Consider the following 19,025-nt stretch of genomic DNA (forward strand, 5'->3'; position numbering starts at 1 on the left):
CTTCTACAATCGACCTCGTATGGCCCGATTTATTGAATTAATTAAAAGTGACCTGCAGTCCATTAATCTGATAATGAATCCAAAATTATTGACCTGAAGATCACTTTTAGACATTAACGATTCAATAATTTATTTTTATTCTTTGAACCGTTGACATCCTTTCGTAGTCCCGAAGCGCTCACACTTGAGTTCCTGAAGAAACTCAAATCCACTACGCTTAAATCAGCATATTGCATTATGTGTTCTTGTAGGAACCTCTCTTTTATGAACTAAACGTTCATAAACTAAATTGAACATGTAGTTTCAAATTTAGTGCATTTGAAACCCAAAGATTTCATAAAACAATACACCCATGAAAACCTAACGTTTTTCATGAAACCATGTCTTAGAACTCGAATGTTCTAACTTTGATGCTTATGGATGATTCATTCCCATAGCACCAATCACAAATCTTGTTCCCTCCAAATTCAGTAGATTGTCGAACCGTTACAAGTTTCATTTTCCTGATTTGGACGTTTTGTAAGAGAACCCACTTTATGTGGGGTACAAGACGTGAATCTCCACTTGACTATCAAGAAGCTGAGAAACCATTGAAGCCAACAGTGGCATGGAATAACTGAAAAAGCCTCCACCATGATCTTCATTTGAAGACTTATGCTCGAAGCATAACAAACAGAAATACCTCCGAAATAAGGATTCCATGGCTCTTTGGCTCGCTTCTACGGACTGTTTAATCATGAAAAACATTGCATGAAGCACACCATGATTACGTCCATAAATGAGTACAATTCTGAAGTTTTTAAATCTGATCAAATTTGACTAGAGAATACTTCTCTCATCCTTCCATGTTTCTAACTCGTTCCTGAAGCAGCAGTGTAGAAAGCAGAAGTTTACCAAATTCTCGAATTTGATTACTACCACAAACGTGAGAGAACAGTATAGACTCAGTTCGGCTGGAGTCTACTGAATGGCTTGAACCTAGTTTGGTCAAAGCCTAACCTAATGGTGATGCACTACTTCGGCAGGAATACACTGAATTGCATTTTCTCTCATAATCCAATTTCGAGTTTGTTTTTACAACATATGGTAGAATCAGGACTTGCCAAGGTATGGCCTCATGCCCGAAGCGTGATCCTTGGCACCTAAGACTTAAAACTTCAAGAATAAGGGATAATATTCCCGAACCTCAACCCTGTAGAATCTACTTCCGTATTTATGGAATAAATCATTGGTTATGCACCTGTTCGTGCCCCTACCAATGTTGTTGAGGAGTACCATTCTAGTAGTCAATATGTGAGACTAATTTTGCTCCACCAAACATCGTTGGAAGAGCAGAATTTTAACATGGATGGCCATGTTGACCGAATCCCCTTAGTAAACCATTTACTTTGTGAACATTTTTCCATGTTCTTGGATTCAAGTTTGGTATATGTTTTACTTATGGATAATCTTATTGATATTGTCCTCGAATAATTGAATCATGTTTCTTAATACATGTGACCAATTCAATTAAACATGTGATTAGGTAAGAATGTGGGAAAGTTAGTTATCTGGATGAATGCGTACTACGCACACTAACTTTACACCTAAATCACATCTCTAACAACGACTTTAGGTCTATCCAACCTGATTAAGAGCATTAGCACGCTTCTCGTTGTCTGAATGATACTGAATTACCATTTAAGGGACCTTAAATTCTCCCTATCTTTGAGTTTTTAAGGAAATTCGAGATAACAATGATCATAAATGAACTACTGAAGAAAATAGAGTGAAATATCTTTGCACCACCTTCAAAAATGAGCCTGAAGCTTTGATTTGGAGCCAATGAGTTGTCTCCCACTTGGAAACACATCACATATGGCTGGCCTGGAGCCGGGTGATTCGAGCAGTTTACTTGCTTTGGCACGACCTTTTGGGACACTTAGGTCGAACAATGATGCTACGACGCATCTCCTTACCCGAAGTAAGGATCTTGTGCCTACAAGCACACTTTGCCAAAGTTCGCTGATTAGGGAAATTGATTTTCTAAATCATCTCTCGTAAAGATACAAAACGACTCTCTTTTCATAGTGGATTCAAGGGAATATATGTGGACTAATCCAACCAAAATGCGGACCATATAAATACTTATGGTTTTGGTTGATGAATCGACAAACTTGTCACATGTTTGTCCACACACATTGCTGCTAAACCTGCTGGCCGATTAAGGGTTCACCACCCTACTTATCCCTTAAAGTCTGGGAGACTAGATAATGCCAGAGAGTTTACATCGATGGTTTTCGATAAAGTATTGCATGTCTTTTGGGTTTATAATTGAACATCGAATTCTCATGCTCACCCTAAATAGCGTCGCCTAGCGATCATAAAGCACAATTTAAATGATTGCCCAAATTTTGGTGAAACGTACCAAGTTTTCGGTTGCTGCCTAGGGCTATGCAATCCTTGTATGCAGTTATGTTGGTCCGCCTTGAGGCCCATTTCCACCCAACCTATATGACGTTACAGTTGGTTACTGGGTATGAACCTAACGATTTTCGTATTTACGCATTTGGGTGTGCATTTCATGTGCCAAGTTGCGCCGCCACAACGTACCACCATGGGTCCTCAACGTTCATATCTGATCAAAGTTTTTTGCTTAGTTAACTCAATATTTTAGTTACTGTATAGTTATTTGTTGGAGATGTTGGTAGTGAGTTTTTTAATTGAGTATTTATCAAATATAGCTAAAAATTAACTCTTAATCTCAAAAAAAAAGTCACTTTTTATAAAAACTTTCAAATATATTCAAAATTTCACTTAAATTGACACAAATACCCTCAAATTTAACAATTAAATAAATTAACTATTTTTAGCCATTGTTGCCTCAAGCTCCGGTCCTACTTCACCTTTGCTTCTATACTCCACCACCATAACCCTATCCCCTTCAACCCCCTCATCACCGACATTGAGCGCCATCGCGGTTACCGCAAGTGGAAGCAGTAAAATCTCAATCATGCCTTCAACGCTTTTTTTCTTAACAATATCATTTTTAGTTTTAAATATAAAAATAGTTTTTAAAGTTAATCTACATGTCGTTATATGATTGTATTTGTGAGACCCACGTGGCACCACTTTATCACACTAAAAAAACAATTGACAGATTTTTCATGAAAACACTAAAATGATCACGATGGACAAATTCAAAGAAAGACTAAAATGATTCACAATAGACAAATTCAAGAACACCACTATTGATTATCATTAATTGTTAAGGACCACATTGAAGAGTTATGTCAATGTCATGAATCATGTTGGCTAAAAATGCCTTTAAAGACTTTAGGTAAGTGAAATATACTTAAAAGAAAATTGCGTTTTTATGTTTTGGATGTGACAATATGGTATGTATATACTTATTTAGTATTATGTTTTTCATTTGATTATTTATTGGTTTAACGGGTAACGGGTCGGGTCATATTACCTATTAATATTATCGGGTCGATTTCGGGTCGGGTCATTTTACCCATTTATTTTAACGGGTGTTACATGATAAGACCTGTTAAGATATCTGGTATAACACGAAAACGACACAAACACGGAAAATACAACACGAATGCCAGGTCTACTCTCGAGTAGTCATCTACAACATTTGACATACTTCTAGAGAAGATGCCGCTTCTGCCTAGAGAACATATAAGGCAAGTGAAAATGATACATTGAAGCATATGGATACAAGCACAACAAAACACTTGTCGGTTCATCCGCTACTTCTTCAAAAGCAAAAGTATCTCATACCATCAGGGTTGCAAGTACTCTAGATTTGGCAAACTTGTTTTAACCCTCAAATTCTTGAGTCAACTCGCTAAGGCGTTGTGAACTGCACGTGCCGATTTATCCTTGACGGGACCAAAGATCACTTGCCACGTGGAGCTGCTTGTGGTCCCATGTCATCAAGAACAAGCCTCGACGGCCCTTGAAGAAACCACAAGTCCGATTCAAGATTAAGTGTCCACCACCCTTGAATCAAATTTAGCTCCAAATAAAATGAGTAAATTCAGACCTTTGGAGGAAGTCTGGCAGAAAAAACCCTCCAGTGCAGTTCAAGATTAAACATGTGGAAAGCAACTTCTTCAAAAGCAAAATTATCTCATATCATCAGGGTTGCAAGTACTCTAGATTTGGCGGACTTGTTTTGACCCTCAAATTCTTTAGTCGACTTGCTAAGGCGTTGTGAACTGCACGTGTCGATTCACCACCCTTGAATCAAATCCTTAAAGATCAAGCCACCAACAGCCCTTGAAGAAATCACAAGTCCGATTCAAGATCAAGTGTCCACCACCCTTAAGTTAAATCCTTCGAGATCAAGCCTCAACGGCGTTTGAAGAATCAAAAGCTTGATTCAAGATCAAGTGTCCACCACCGTTGAATCAAATCCAATTCAAGATTAAGTCTGTGGAAAGTCCTTTGGAGGAAACCAAAAAAAAAAAAAAACACCCTCCAGCCCAATTCAAGATCAAGCATGTGGAAAGTCAACAAGCATAACAAATACATGTGTCGATTCGTCTCCAGCAAAGCTGAAGAAACTTTCAATTTTATTCAAGATCAAGCCCCAACGGCCCTTGAAGAAACTGTCAGCTTTATTCAAGATCAAGCATCGACGACCCTTGAAGAAACTTCCAACCCAATCAAAGATCAAGCCTTAACGGCCCTTTGATCGACGTCTACATTAAAGGACTTCAAAACACATCTTCTACACGTGACAAGCACATGTATACGACGCGCCTTGAAGTGGGGGCATTTGTAGACATTGAAATTTCGGTGAAATAAATGTTGACCAATAATTAAAATTTCAACGCTCACATGTCACATAAATTTTACACATAGCATATGACTCAACGAAAAATAAAAAAAAGTCGGAAAAGTCATCAAACATGACACGTGTCAACACCTTATTTCATCTGAATATTATATTCAAAATTAGGCCTTGAAAAAATCTATAAATAGAAACCAATTTCATTCATTTCCATTCACCAATTCACATATACATTTCTCTACTCCCAAATTGGAAGAGAATTCCCCAAATCCTTGAAGCTTTGAAACTCTAAAGCTTTGAAACATCCAACCTCCCAAATTCCCAAGAATCCCGAAGGATCGAGAAAGCTCTCTTCGTTCTTTGTCAAATCTTTGGAGAAATGTCCATCAAGATCAAGCCCAAAGGCCCTTGAAGATCCGTTCATCGTTCATCAAGATCAAGCCCCAAAGGCCATTTGAAGATCCGTTCATCTGTTCATCAAGATCAAGCCCAAAGGCCCTTGAAGATCCGTTAATCCTCGTTCATCCTAAGATCAAGCCCCAACGACCCTTTGGATCAACAATATCAACAAATATGCACCACTGTTCATCCTAAGATCAAGCCCCGACGGCCCTTTGGATCAATAGCCCATCCACAACTCTACACCATTAAGAATATAGAATCAGATGATCAAATTGTAAAGGAAATTGTAACCCCAAAATTAATACAAAATATATTTTGTACATGTGTTCTTGTTTCATTCATCCTAGGAAAATTCGTGTTTACAAATGAAATGATCCTACGGGATGCACAGGTAAGCTTATTATTAAGGGGATGCCTTAATTATATTTATGGTCATGAATAGTATGATATTTGACTAGAATTGTTGATTAGAATTATTGAATTGTTATGGCATGATTATATTTATGTAGTCTGCTCATCATTGCTGCACCCGGTGTTAGTGCTCACCCAGGTCCATGGCCATTCTTTCATATGTTGTTCACATCTGCACCACACGCTCGCCTTGGATCTAAGTAGGTGCCAGTTATGTCGTACAAGTTGCAATAGGCAACTCCGACATATTGTCGTACAGGTTGTAATAGGCAACTCTAACTCGTATGTGATCGCGAATAGCGCCAGTCTTCACGTGATTGTAGCATTAGAGCATATATTATGATTACACCTATGTTGTACAGGTTGCAATAGGCAACTTAAACAGTTTGTCGTACAGGTTGCATTAGGCAACTTCGACTAGTGTGTGCTAGCATAGATTGATGAGCACATGATTTGATTATGCTAAAGTCGTACAGGTTGCATTAGGCAACTCCAACTCATGTGTCTGCATAGATTGATTAGCATCTGATTTTATTATGCTACTATTGAGATATTATGATTTGGGATATTTCTAGATTTACTGTTGATTACTTATACGTAGTATGATTTTCTGGAAACTATACTGGTTTTACGAAGAGAGATTACAATGTTTTCAAAAAGGTTTTATAAAACTTTATTTTTAGGCCCACTCACCCTTGTTTTTTTTGCCCCTCCAAGTTTTAGTGGCTGAGCTATCGTGTCGATGAGGATTTCTGGCAAACTGTTGTAATGGAAATACTACCGATGGTGTAATTCCTCTATTACCCTTGATGTTCTTTACTTATGCTCTACATCACGTGTGATATGGGTTCAATCCCGCTCACCAGCTCATTCTTGTATTTAGGCACTTTTAGGTTTAAATTTATTCACATTTTCCACATCACTACACTTTATGGCTTCGTCACCTTTCAGGTGTCAGCTAGCTCAGCTCGATTCAAAGTCCTAGTAGACATTCTGGATCGAGGTATGTCAATAACAATACGAAGAACAATATTATTATATTATTGATTTTTAAGTAATTATTATATTATAAAAATATTATTTGATTTTGTTTAAATTTCATAATGGGATATTAAATGTATAAATGCGGGAGTTAATTTTCTTAAATGATTTTAGGACTTCAATCAAACTATTTAAACAAACAATGTTTCATTTTAACAATTAAGTCAACTAGAAACCGGAACTAAAATGATCCCTTTAGAAATAAGAGAAGGGTATAATAGGAAACAAAAAATCCATTCCGATTCTCCAAAAAACCAAGAATTTAAGTACCAGCTAAACATAAGAACTCCAATTCCTCCAAATTATGGAGACGAATTCTAAAATTCAAGTGAGTCCCGTCAACTTTTTGATTCTCAATGTTCGTTAGACATGGCGTATTCCAAATCAGAACTAATTCTGCATTTTGATTCGGATTACCTTTGTGCAAACGCGACATAGCAAATGAAGCAACCATTGACACCCAGTTTTGATATCAACGTCGAAATTAGTTAGTTTAGGTCTACTGAAGTATAATACATAGTCATTGGGTTTTCCAACTCTCATATCCAAACACAACCACATATTACGTAATTTACGGTCTCCAAAACAAGCCTAATCAACATCCAGAGTCATTTTAGATTGCCTTAGCCTGCAGTAGCCCCGCCCTGGCCGGCTTCTTCCATTCTCTTAAATTCTTAATCATTGCAATAACAGTTGCCTGCAAATCATTATATTTATGATATAGATCAGTGCAGATAAGTATTCTCTTCTTTATTATAAAGTTTCAAAAATAAAATCGCAAACATAATAAAACATCAAATTTACCGCTTATTGTCAATGAGACTCGTGCCCCATCATTCATCATTGTCTTCATCGTCATCTTCCTCTACTTCATCATCCTCATCGTCTTCATCGTCTTCTCGCCAGATACCATAGACTGACAAATGAAATGCATGATAATTAAGAACCCCAAATATTCACTAATTTGAAAGTTCTCTGAATTTTAAGTGCTTCAGACAGCTGATACTTACTTGGATATTCGACTCCTTCTCTGATATCATGCATTTTTGACAAAAGGCCATCAGAATTGACCATACCAAACAACATCAAATCCTTTTTGCCACTCGCCTTAACAACTATTGCTCGGTAAATCTTCTTTTCGTAAGTTGCGGGGTCAGCGGCCTCAAAAGTTAGATAAGTCATACTAACAAAAAAACACAAGGTAGAGAATTCGTATGCCTCAACCACTCTCACAAAATGCGCTTGGAGCCCCTAAAAAAGAAAGCCATGCAGAATATTATATTAAAACAAGTGCACTATTAAAGATTACTCGTAAAACAGAACATGCTAACGTAAGAAATAGAGCAGCAGCTATTACAAATTCAGATCAGAACCTTTATTTTCCTGATTTCCTCCAGGGCGTAACGTGCATGTTTTTTAGTATTGGGGTAAGGCAGATACATAGGAGAGAAATGACCATATCCAGTCTGTTTAAATAAAGGCAAGCGGAACAAAGTTAGCAACATATAAACCTTACTTTATGGTCCTATATGCAAATGCAAATGTGTAGTACACTATGTATTAGCACAGATGGTGCATGCCATTATTTAATGTTCTTATATGCAAATGCACAGTAAAGTAAGCTGCAACCAAGCAGCGCGTGCACACATATTCACATATACCATTTTGTTGTTAGCCTCCCAGCGCCACGTACGAGGTATGTAGGTTCCTGGAAGACATCAATTCATACCCATATCATAAATCCAAAAAAGAAATGAATTTCAAAAGTACTAAATCTTGATAATATGTTTCGCCATCAATCATACCCAAATAAATAAATAATCGGAAGTCGAAGATTAACAATATGTTTGCATACCCGAATCATAAACCATAAAAAAAAAAGGTGCGATATCCACACAACCCTTTTTACTTCTCCCACACCTTTTTGGTTTTCAGCCGTTGGATCGGATGAATCGAAGAAGATCAATGGATAAAAATTAACAAGGGGTGTGTGAGAAGTAAAAACGGATGTGTGGATAGCACACCCCAAAAAAAAGTACCAACCATCAATATTGGAGTACAGCAGCTAAACAAGTTTTAGGCTTAAATGAAGAATGGCGACGAGATGTGAGATCAAAGCAACAAAATTTATATAATACCCTAAGAAATCATATGAAAGCATCTAGTATACAGGGTGTTCGGAGGACAGGAGGGCAATGGGGCGGATCGGGTTTTGATGACACACATCCCCATACCCAAAACCGTTTATTTTCTCCGAACACAAAACCGTAGAATCCCTTAATGGGTTTTCATGTAACCCAACCCATCAGATAACAGATTTTTCATTGGGTAACAGTTTTCCCCATTATGGTATTTTTATATTTATTAGATACTAATTAGATAGTGGATTTTAAATAAAAATGAGATTAAATAGACTACTAATACTAATAAAATTGATATATATGCATATAACAAATATTTTTAAATATTTATTACCATGAAAATAATTATACTACTGATAATTGATAAGCATATTATTTATACTAGTAATGATATAATGCATATAATTACCAGCATGAACTTCCAAATTTTTTAGTACATGATTATTTATAACCAGTTCTCCATATAATAAATGTTTTTATTCTTTCATTAAAAAATGAAAACGGTTTCGTTTTGGGTAAGGGTTCTAGGTGGATAACACAGTAACCATAACTGAACCTGAAACTAAATAATTTACCCATCGCCTATAGAGGATGGATATGGTTACGGCGATACGACACGACAATACAGAAAATCTCTAAAAATTAAGATACAATACGCTATGGATACAGCAAATAAAAATGTATATAGCAACAAAAATATAATTTTACAACATAATTCATCATTCAAATTCAAGTACATTTAAGTTGTGTGTTAGAGAAGAAAAGTTCGAAATCTAATCATCTTTATACTGTATAAGAAGTGTGAGAGTCGTATTCATGGTTTTAAACTTTTAATTAGAGGGAAACTCTTTGTATTCAGCAACTTTCAATTATAAATGTCTCTTATTAATTTTCTCCTCCTCATTACCTTTTTTGAAAGTGTAAATGTATCCTAAATGTAGGATACGTGTATCCATCATGTCAAATTCGTGTCCATCAACCAGGGTACGTGTTGGATGAGTATCGGGCAAGTATAATATCCAATCAAGTATCAAATACAGGATAAGGGATCAAATACGGGATAAGGGACCAAACAGAAGTATCCGTGCATCATAGCCCATCGCGTGTGTATATGACAATGTGTGTACAACATTATTTACCCTAGTGTTTGTAGTTACTGACCTGGATATGTTACATCACGCCCCAGTTGTTCCAATTCAGAACTAACATACTGTCCAGCTTTCTTGAGTAAGATGGTAAGTTCCTTTGCGCATCCAGCATCAGCAGTTGTAAAGAATGTGTATGCTGTTCCTCCTGCTGCAGCACTTCCAAAACGGTCAATGTGGTAAACATAATCATCAAGGGATCCTGGAAAGTCGTAATTGATAACATATTTCACATCCTTCAGATCTGCAAATTAAGCATAAAACAGATGATTAGAAACAAGGCTTCTGGCCATTTCACAGGATAAACGCATTCAACAAAAATTTGCCAGGTTGACACACCTCAACCGACAAACCCTAGGTTACTAACAGGACATGATTTTGGAAAGGGGGATGTCGACTAGTAAATCAAATAAAGCCTTCAAATGTGATGAGATTGAAGAACGTAAATTTCTTTCTAAATAAAATTATAATAGTAATAATAGATGCAACTGTTGATGATGCACAACCAAAAAAGAGTTCATTTCAAGTCTTTCACAAACCAAGAGAAATTCTATTAATACCTAGAACACGAGCAGCTACATCTGTTGCAATCATTATAGGGATCTTGCCAGCTTGAAACTTAGAGGTAATACCGATCCTTTCAGCTTGACTTTTGTTTTCATGAAACGAGGCTGCGGGCAGGCCGGCCGTGCAAAGCTGCAGGGCGATCTGATCGTGTGATTCACGTCCTTTCTTTGTATCCATGAATATCACTACTCTGCTGCCATCCGATATACCATATAGCAGCGCGACCAACCTGAAAATTTGAAATAAATCAGAGATATATATAACCTCAAACAAACTGCACGGAGTCAACCATTAGAATGTCCCCTACTTGTTATATTTCTGATCTTCAGTAAGGACGTAAACAATTTGGTCAACCGGAGGTGTCACTTTCAGATCTGGACAAACTATTTGAACCTGTTGAACATCCAAAGATTAATATCAAACATGTATTGGGTATTGCACATGAGAAAATACGCCAAGAGTACTATTGCAATCACAAGATAGAATTAAAAGGACATTATGTGACTACCAATTTCATCCACTAACAATAATTAAAAACGAATATGTGATGGAAAAAAAATTGTAAGATATATTACTTTGCAAGAGTTGTGAAGGAATAGCTTTGCCCGTTTATCAACCTCTTCTGACCAGCCAGTACTCCAGAATGATTTTTGACAGTCTGAGCGAATCTGTATTCAACAAACCCACAGATAGCAAATGACAATTTCAACTGAACATAAACTTTGATATATAAACACGCACGCACACTCACACACGTGTGTAAGGGAATTTAAACATGCTACAGAGTTCATATGACCCCTTTAATGGAATCCAATAATGTTTTCCAGCTTTTCAAGAGATTGACATTGAAAACATAGCACTGCAGGTATGAAGAACCAATTAAGGGTAACATGTCAAACCTCAGATAATATATTTCGTATTTGAGACTCATGCGTGTCTGATAGCATCCAATCAGCACCATCCAACACAAGGTATGTGACACTTTTCAAGTTCGTACTTTTGCTCTTTAACAAAACAAGCAAGCTACTAAGTGTGTCGATTAAAATCCCACCTCCTGAGCCAAAATATTAAATGCAATCAATAAGAAGAATAACTGTGTACTCAAACAAGAAATCCCCTTAAAATCACCACCTACACAAAATTGCATGTTACCATAACCAAAGCCTATAACAGAAAAACAAGTAGCAAACGTCCGACACATGAAAATTCAGCCACAGTAGCAAAACAATAGCAATAGATAGTAAAATGTAGTTCTCCGCCACCGCCACCGCCACCGCCTACCACAAGTCTGACCAGAATTTTCATGCTTTAGCAGGTGCAAGCCCGATAAGACTTTAATGTTGTAAGCTGCAGCAAATTTAGCACCCTCCTGTTGGATTTGTTCAGCACGTTGAATTGTGGGAGTCAAAATCAATACTATTGGGCCATCTCCACCACGAGCTGAAGGAAAATTATAAAATGGAAAACTTTATTCCTGATTCATATATATATATACACCAAATATATGATTCAAAGAGCTTGGATTTGATTATCTTAAGGATAACTAACATACATAATACTCACATCGTTTTGGCTGGGAGTTTACATGGAGAATTGCAGGGATCAGATACGCTAGCATCTTCCCGGATCCTGGTTGAGCAATACCAATGAGGTCATGGTCCTCCAAATCCATTGGCCATACTTGAGCTTGAATTGGTGTAGGTCTAACAAATCCAGCTTTTGAAAATTCTTGTATAACATTTTCTGCGATGGTCACGAGAATTGAAGAATTCAATACATATATATATATATATACACATTCAGATGGAAATGTATGTTTGTTATATTGTATGACAAGGTAATTTGTTTAATACAAGAAAAAAATAAACATAGGTACGCGGAAACCCAGTGTCATCGAAGGTCCTGATGGGGTTTGGAATATCATCCCAGCCTACAACACGGATTCCCCTCCGTAGCCGATACTCCTCGACGTCTTCGGGCGTATAAGAGGTGCCATCAGTAGTAATCTCCATCTTGTGGTGGTCCTGCGTATCAGGCGTGCCGCCTTGAGCAGCAATTTTCCTCCACTGCCTCCTGGACTGCTTGACCTCGGCGGCGGTGCCTTGAGCAGTAATTTTCCTCCGCTGCCTCCTGGACTCATTGACCCCGGCGGCGGTGCCTTGAGCAGCATCGGCATCATAATGCTGTGCTAAACGTGCCGAGCGACGACAGCCTCCCGTAGCACCACCACCAACAGCATCCAACCTACTGAAACAAACAACACAAACTTAAGAAGTTTTTCAATCACCTCTCGGCCGGGTAACTGCTAAGTACTAACAAAAGTTAGCAACTTTAAATTCGTACCCACAATTCCCCATGAGAGAGAGAGAGAGAGAGAGAGAGAGAGACAGAGAGAGAGAAAGAGAGGAGTTACCTTCTTTTTGTCCCACAACGGTAAGAATTGGGGTCATCGGAGCGCTTCGCCATATTCGAGATAGCAAGTTAGGGTTACAGATTTTGGTACCAGTTACGATCCCGTTGGAAATTTTAACCAGGTAAGATTATTTTGTTGCTTTTATTTAGGTTTCTGATCGCGGCTGATCTAGTTCGATTTGGATCAAGCCCATCATTATATAGGCTTATTCCTACTTTTTGAAGGTCAGATATCATGTGGACTGGGGCCATGACCAATCCCGTAATTTTTATTTTATTTATTTATTTATTTGATTGAGTTTTTGCTAACGTATTAATTTTGATTTTGATTTCTATTTTTATTAAATCACAAATAACTAACAGGATAGACGACGTACTTGTTTGAAGGAGACAACGTGGCTTTAATTTTTGGGTTTTTTTTATTTTTTAAATGGTTGTAAATTTACATATTAAATTGGATGTGTGATTGTAATTTGGTAAGTAAATTACGAGTTTAAAGAGATATTGATAATTTAATAAAAGAATAATATAGGTACAGAGAGTAAGTTACATGCAGAGTGAAATTATATTGATGACTGATTCCATAGTATGGAAATCCGAATCATACATGAAATGATGAAAATGATGAATTCAAAATAATTAGGAGTATTGTTCAATAAGATTTTGTGTTTTAAAACGATTTGAAAACTTAGGCGATCATAATCTTCAAAGGCCGTGGAGAATATGTCAGACGTTTTATATCTGGATAAGTAAAGAAGTTGAATGTTATCTCATACGTACAACTATAGAACACTTTTATGTTTTCTTCAGTAACTACTAACATTTGTTTTCAATTTGATCCAAATTAATATGTTTTCTTCAGTAACTACTAACATTTGTTTACACACTTTGTGTGTGTAAGAACACTTTTATTAAATAATAATAATAATAATAATAAAAGGGGGAAGGAAAGTGGGAGAGAGAACATGGGTAGGAGTGCGAGGTTTTTGTTTTGTTTTTTTTTTTTTAATATTAAAGATATCTTAACATCATCTGTAGATGAGGGTTCAATAAAAAACAGTAAAATTTAAATATGTGAAATTACATTATTACTCATCATTTTGTTTTGTGATAAAAGATTAAATAGTCATTTTACCAGCTTTTGGTAGTTTAGATTATTAACGAGAAGTCGCAAAACAATTCATTAATATATATATATATATATGAAATAATAAAACTCTTGCACGTACGACTTGAGAATTAGAAGCAAACGTACGGTTCGATTCGAGCCAAGTAACATATAATTTATATCCAGCTACAGATATTCTGATTGTAAAGTTAATTTTTGAACCAAAAGAAATATATAGTGATCAAAGGTCGATAGGTGGTGGCATAGTCTTCAAGGGCAGGATCATCGGATAATACACTGCGTCAATTAACTCCTTCTCTAAATAGCCATAGCCTTCGTCCCCCCATTCTCTTCCCCAGTTGCTCATCACGATATAATACTCCTTGCCCTCAACGTCACAGCCCCAACCAACCAATACCATGGCATGTAGCTCAATCTTCCTTCTACGTCGATTATCTTCTCTGGTATAAATGGTGTCCTGTAAAACAAAAAAACACATGTCTAACTAATCAATCAATTTAAATTATTGCAGCCATAAAATATTTATCTAAAAAGTTTAAACTTTAAACTGAAGTTACGAAAATAAACTTACAGCTTTGTATTCGTGGACTGCATCTGACAAATAAGCCTCACATAGCAACGGGAATTGTTTTAACATGTGTTTTATGGATACTTCATCAGCACCCTCAAGTTCCCTGTAATCATGAACCATGAACTTGTGCAATTTATCCTTCACAAAAAAAAAAATTAAAATATTAATTTAATTTGTTGTAGTTAGAACAAAAATATAATTATAACAAAATAAAGAGATTTAAATAGAAACTCACCAACGGTCTTACTGGTGCTGGTTGGCCAAATGGCCAGTCCTCCTCAAGAGGAAGTCCGAACCTGCATGCATAGCGAAGCGCGTCCACTACGCTAATGTCGCAATCCGGATGCATCTTCCCCACGAGCACATCTTCCCTATCTTTTTTAATAACATCCATCCGGGCCTTTATAGCACGCTCATCAAAAACACCCCTCGCTATACTCTCTAACGAGAGTATAGCTGGTGCAGATCCTCCAGCACGCATAAAGTAGTGCGCTGATACGCAGCTACAAACACTGGTAGAGACACATACCGCTGAAAATAAACATAATTGCAACAATTAAACAGAGAGAAACCCAGACCTAAAACAAATACTCAATTTTTTACGCCTACTTTTGAACTTCTCATCCGAAAATTCTTCTACACAAGTATATTCCAATACAATAAAAAATATAATTACTTAGAACCCTGTGCAATTTCACTTCAAAGGGGACTCTATCATGGCCATGGCTGTCATGCAAAAAGAGGAGGAAGACACCTCTCCTATGGGGCCTATAATCAATGACATTTGTGCTTTTTTACAAGAATTTTCTACTCCAAAATTCAACCATATAGAAAGAAAAAAATGCACAAGAAAAAAAAACGAAAAAAAAAAAAAACTTATGTCTTGTATGCTTCTGAACTGGAGGAAGAATCCCCTCTTTTCTCCAGTCTATGATTTTTGCTTTTCCGTTCCTTCTCCACACTGCATCCATACAGTCTTGCCACTCTTTTGTTAGTTGAAAACGTTCCATTTTCTCCAAATACATTTTCCTGCATAAAAGAAATTAAAAATATTAATGGGTAAATGAATTTTAATCCTTGTATTAGATTAATTTTTCATTAAAACCTGGTGTAGGATTAGATATCTCATCTTAGTCGTCCATGTCATCATGATTATTATAACTCATATTTTGTTATTTTTAAACTCTTTAATGGCTCTTTTTGTTCCCATTGTGCCCTGTAATTAATTATTCTACCTTGTTGGTATGTTCGAAATTATTAGGAACTAATTTTGACTTTGATTAATTTACGCTTGATTTCTTCCATGATTATGGTGCCTGAAAAGATTTTTCATATCATCATGCCTAAATTACAAGATGAAAAAAAGTTAAGGTATCACATGTATAATACACCAAAGAAGTGTCTGTATCTAAATATTAGTACCTAGCTAAACACACATAATCATAGTATATAGTTGAACGCACCTAAATCATAGTATCTAGTTGAACACACCTAAATCATACTACCTAGTTGAACGCACCTAAATCATAGCACCTAACCGAATGCGTCTATATTATAGTACATAATCGAATGCATCTACATTATAGTGCCTAATCAAATGTGTCTAACTTATCGTACCTAATCGAGTATAGATGCAATAGATCAAACCCAACTAAAAAATCAGCAATTCATAAGCTGACAAAATGATCAAAACCCGATAATAAAATCAACCAACACAAAATAACAACAAAAACTAATAAAATAAGAAATATCACAAGCACAATGCCACAGAAAAAATTACTGAACCCATTCTCTTCGTTGCAAATCGTTGGAATCCACATACATACACAAGCCATATACCATTAAAAACCAACAGAAAGAAAATAGAGAGAGACCTACTACAAATGATGAGAAAGAGGAGAAATCGTAATTAGAAGATGTGTGTGAAGAAATCAGTCAATACATGGGTGGTTTACCAAATCCCGTTTTCAATTGCAAAAGCCTAATCTTTTTTTCTAAGAAGCCTAATCTCTAATTCCTTTGATGTTGCATCTTTAAATGCCGGATTGCTCATTTTGAATTAAAATTAATTCAGTAGAAGAGCTAGTTACCTCATTTGTATTTCGGTTTTCTTGGGCTGAGCTTTCGTTTTTCTGGGCGGCATTTTCCCTCTCTCTCTCTCCCTCTTCACTGAGAGCGCTGGTTTTAGAAAATGGGAGCTCTGGCAATAGAGTGAGAGCTGGCTTTAGAAAATGGGGAGCTCTGTCAAAAGAGAGTGGAGAGCGCTGGTTTTAGAAAATGGGAGTTCTGGCAAAAGAGTGAGAGCTGGCTTTAGAAAATGGGGAGCTCTGTCAACAGAGAGTGGGTTTAGGGTTTTATCGTTCAGACCACCTACCCTTTTGTTTCCTTTTCATATTAAAAAAATTTGAAAAAGGAAAACAAAACCATTAATGTGGGTCCTCGTCCGTACATCAACGTGAACCAATGAGGGCAGAGGCACATCCACGAAGAACAGGTCTACCTATTTGCTCGTGTCAGATTGAGATATCGATCGTCCAATTTTTTTTGGTGCAAAACATGAAGAAGCATTACAAATTTACAGTCTCTTGGACGAAGAAGTAAAAGATTAGGAATTAAATTGCGAGATTAATTTCTCAAACTAGACATTATCATGATTGATATTAAGCAATTAAAATTTGCCCAATGACACTATTGCAAGCATGAAAAAAATACAAGACCGAGTTTCATTCTGTAATCGCATAGTTCTCATACCAATATTAAAAAATATTATGCCACAAATGTTAGATGACGGAGAGTTTATAAAAAAGTCCTATTTTTTAAGGAGTTTCCTTGACAATTCTCATCGCCAAAGCAATCCTCATACTTTACATCCACCAATGGTAAATAACTAACTCATAGGCGGTAACATTAATATGTTTCATGGAAATTATTACTTGATCAATGAATTGGTTACAGAAACAAAAGAATTAACGTACATCCATGGAGTAATTCTTGTAAACATTATCCGGTCATAACTGATAATTCGCTATCGCTTCTTGTTGAAATAAATGAAGAGTAAGGCTACATACTCCATGATTTTACACAAGAGTAATACAAGATAGATCAAATTTATAAACTATATAATACGTTATCAATAGAAATAAGTACTTTAATCAAATAATAAACCAAGTATAACACCCACGATATATGATTTATAAATTAAATTTATAAATTTAATCCCCTAACATTACCCTTTGTTGTACTGGTGTGGAGATATTTAGTGAAATGCATGGATAATGACTAACAAAATATACATATTTATAGGTACGAACACAATTGTGGGAAAAAAGCTGAAAAGCATTGGCCAATGGCAAAAGGAGACACCTGCCATGGCGCCAACCCAACGACAAAAAAATTGATCAGCTTTACAGAATTTGCAGGTGGCCTGGCTAGCCTACGTGTTTCCTTGAAACTACAATTATTGTGGAAACATTTTCTTCCTCTTTGCATTTCTTTTGCTATATCTATTGGCCTTGCTTTATTTTGTTAAATTCTATAGCTAAAAAGAATATATGTAGAGAAGAAGAAAATTAGAGTGCATTGACAAAGACTCATGAGATCATTTATCCATCCTTGTCATTTATCCATTCTTACTTTCAAGTTTTTGTTAGATTATTGTTTGCATTTCGTTTTTTATACCAAAATCTTTAAGGTTTTGATCCTTCAGTTTCATTGAAAAGTATGATACTGTGATTCTTTGACACGTATTCTTATAGATTTAACTCATAAATGAATCTACCATATTGTACCTTTTTCTATCTATTGTCCAAATAAATGCATGCATGCTTCACCAATTGATCAAATAACAAATAAAAAATAAATTAAAACACCAGTTTTTTTTTTTGGAGTTTTAACGAAAAGTCCACGGTACTGTTCACTTTAAAGAAAAACCATATTTTTATACTAAAAAATCAATCCTGGTACCATTCACTTTACTCTTTATTTTGTCCTTATCGTTAAAACTCAAAATTTTCAAGATATTTTCATTAGTTTTTTTTTTTTGTAATGGATTACAAATGTACAACCAATAAATAATGGATAGTATTATTTTCGTGTTCTTTACACAAGTTTGTTAATTTTTTCATCATTATTTTTTTAATTCATTCGACTCGATAGTTAAAATTTAAGAACAATTATACCAAATAAAATAAACACGTGAGTAATACTATCCCAAATAACAAGCACTTTTACTAAAAACCCAGTTGGCCTCCCCATTGGGAAGATGCCCATGAGACGGACGCTTGGGGTCCCCTTAAATAAACGATCAATGAAGTCTGATTTTATCCATTTCCGCGTAAAGGTTTTGATTAATCTGATTCGGTGGGGTCCAAGGAAAGAATAATAAAGATACGAGGCCTCCTCGTTTCAGCGCGACGAG

General features: G+C 36.1%; 2 protein-coding genes across 3 annotated transcripts; both read right to left on the reverse strand.

Moving 5' to 3' along the window:
- Positions 1 to 7,018: 7,018 nt before the first annotated feature.
- Positions 7,019 to 13,083, reverse strand: LOC126610848 (DEAD-box ATP-dependent RNA helicase 20-like). Of its 2 annotated transcripts, none has more exons than XM_050278994.1 (14): positions 12,910 to 13,083; positions 12,373 to 12,740; positions 12,060 to 12,239; positions 11,778 to 11,936; positions 11,396 to 11,550; positions 11,072 to 11,164; positions 10,804 to 10,889; positions 10,490 to 10,725; positions 9,946 to 10,173; positions 8,305 to 8,351; positions 8,017 to 8,109; positions 7,654 to 7,894; positions 7,448 to 7,559; positions 7,019 to 7,340 (listed from the first exon to the last, which is right to left on the reverse strand). In XM_050278994.1, the coding sequence occupies exons 1-13, from the start codon at positions 12,960 to 12,962 to the stop codon at positions 7,477 to 7,479; spliced, it is 2,022 nt and encodes a 673-aa protein (XP_050134951.1). In that variant the 5' UTR covers positions 12,963 to 13,083; the 3' UTR covers positions 7,019 to 7,340; positions 7,448 to 7,476. The 2 variants fall into 2 exon arrangements, with proteins under 2 accessions (XP_050134951.1, XP_050134950.1); XM_050278993.1 differs by having other exon boundaries at positions 12,373 to 12,743.
- A 1,174-nt stretch (positions 13,084 to 14,257) lies between these two features.
- On the reverse strand, positions 14,258 to 16,751 carry LOC126611857 (ervatamin-B-like). Its single transcript, XM_050280188.1, has 5 exons — positions 16,699 to 16,751; positions 15,582 to 15,637; positions 14,844 to 15,139; positions 14,609 to 14,746; positions 14,258 to 14,494 (listed from the first exon to the last, which is right to left on the reverse strand). Exons 1-5 carry the CDS (start codon positions 16,749 to 16,751, stop codon positions 14,258 to 14,260), a joined length of 780 nt encoding a protein of 259 aa, XP_050136145.1.
- Positions 16,752 to 19,025: the final 2,274 nt, after the last annotated feature.

The sequence above is a fragment of the Malus sylvestris genome, chromosome 17 (genome assembly GCF_916048215.2).
Source record: "Malus sylvestris chromosome 17, drMalSylv7.2, whole genome shotgun sequence".
Lineage (NCBI taxonomy): Eukaryota > Viridiplantae > Streptophyta > Magnoliopsida > Rosales > Rosaceae > Malus > Malus sylvestris.

What these genes read in the sequence shown, in the direction of transcription:
- LOC126610848 (XM_050278993.1), bottom strand. Translation starts at nt 12,962, where the DNA reads ATGGCGAAGCGCTCCGATGACCCCAATTCTTACCGTTGTGGGACAAAA. An exon ending in TACGAAATATATTATCTGAG is followed by an intron (nt 11,165 to 11,395) that starts GTTTGACATGTT and finishes TGTTGAATACAG; the next exon opens with ATTCGCTCAGACTGTCAAAA. An exon ending in GGGAGGCTAACAACAAAATG is followed by an intron (nt 8,110 to 8,304) that starts GTATATGTGAAT and finishes TTATTTAAACAG; the next exon opens with ACTGGATATGGTCATTTCTC.
- LOC126611857 (XM_050280188.1), bottom strand. Translation starts at nt 16,751, where the DNA reads ATGCCGCCCAGAAAAACGAAAGCTCAGCCCAAGAAAACCGAAATACAA. An exon ending in CAGCACCAGTAAGACCGTTG is followed by an intron (nt 14,747 to 14,843) that starts GTGAGTTTCTAT and finishes TTTTTTGTGAAG; the next exon opens with GATAAATTGCACAAGTTCAT. An exon ending in CAGTCCACGAATACAAAGCT is followed by an intron (nt 14,495 to 14,608) that starts GTAAGTTTATTT and finishes TTTGTTTTACAG; the next exon opens with GACACCATTTATACCAGAGA.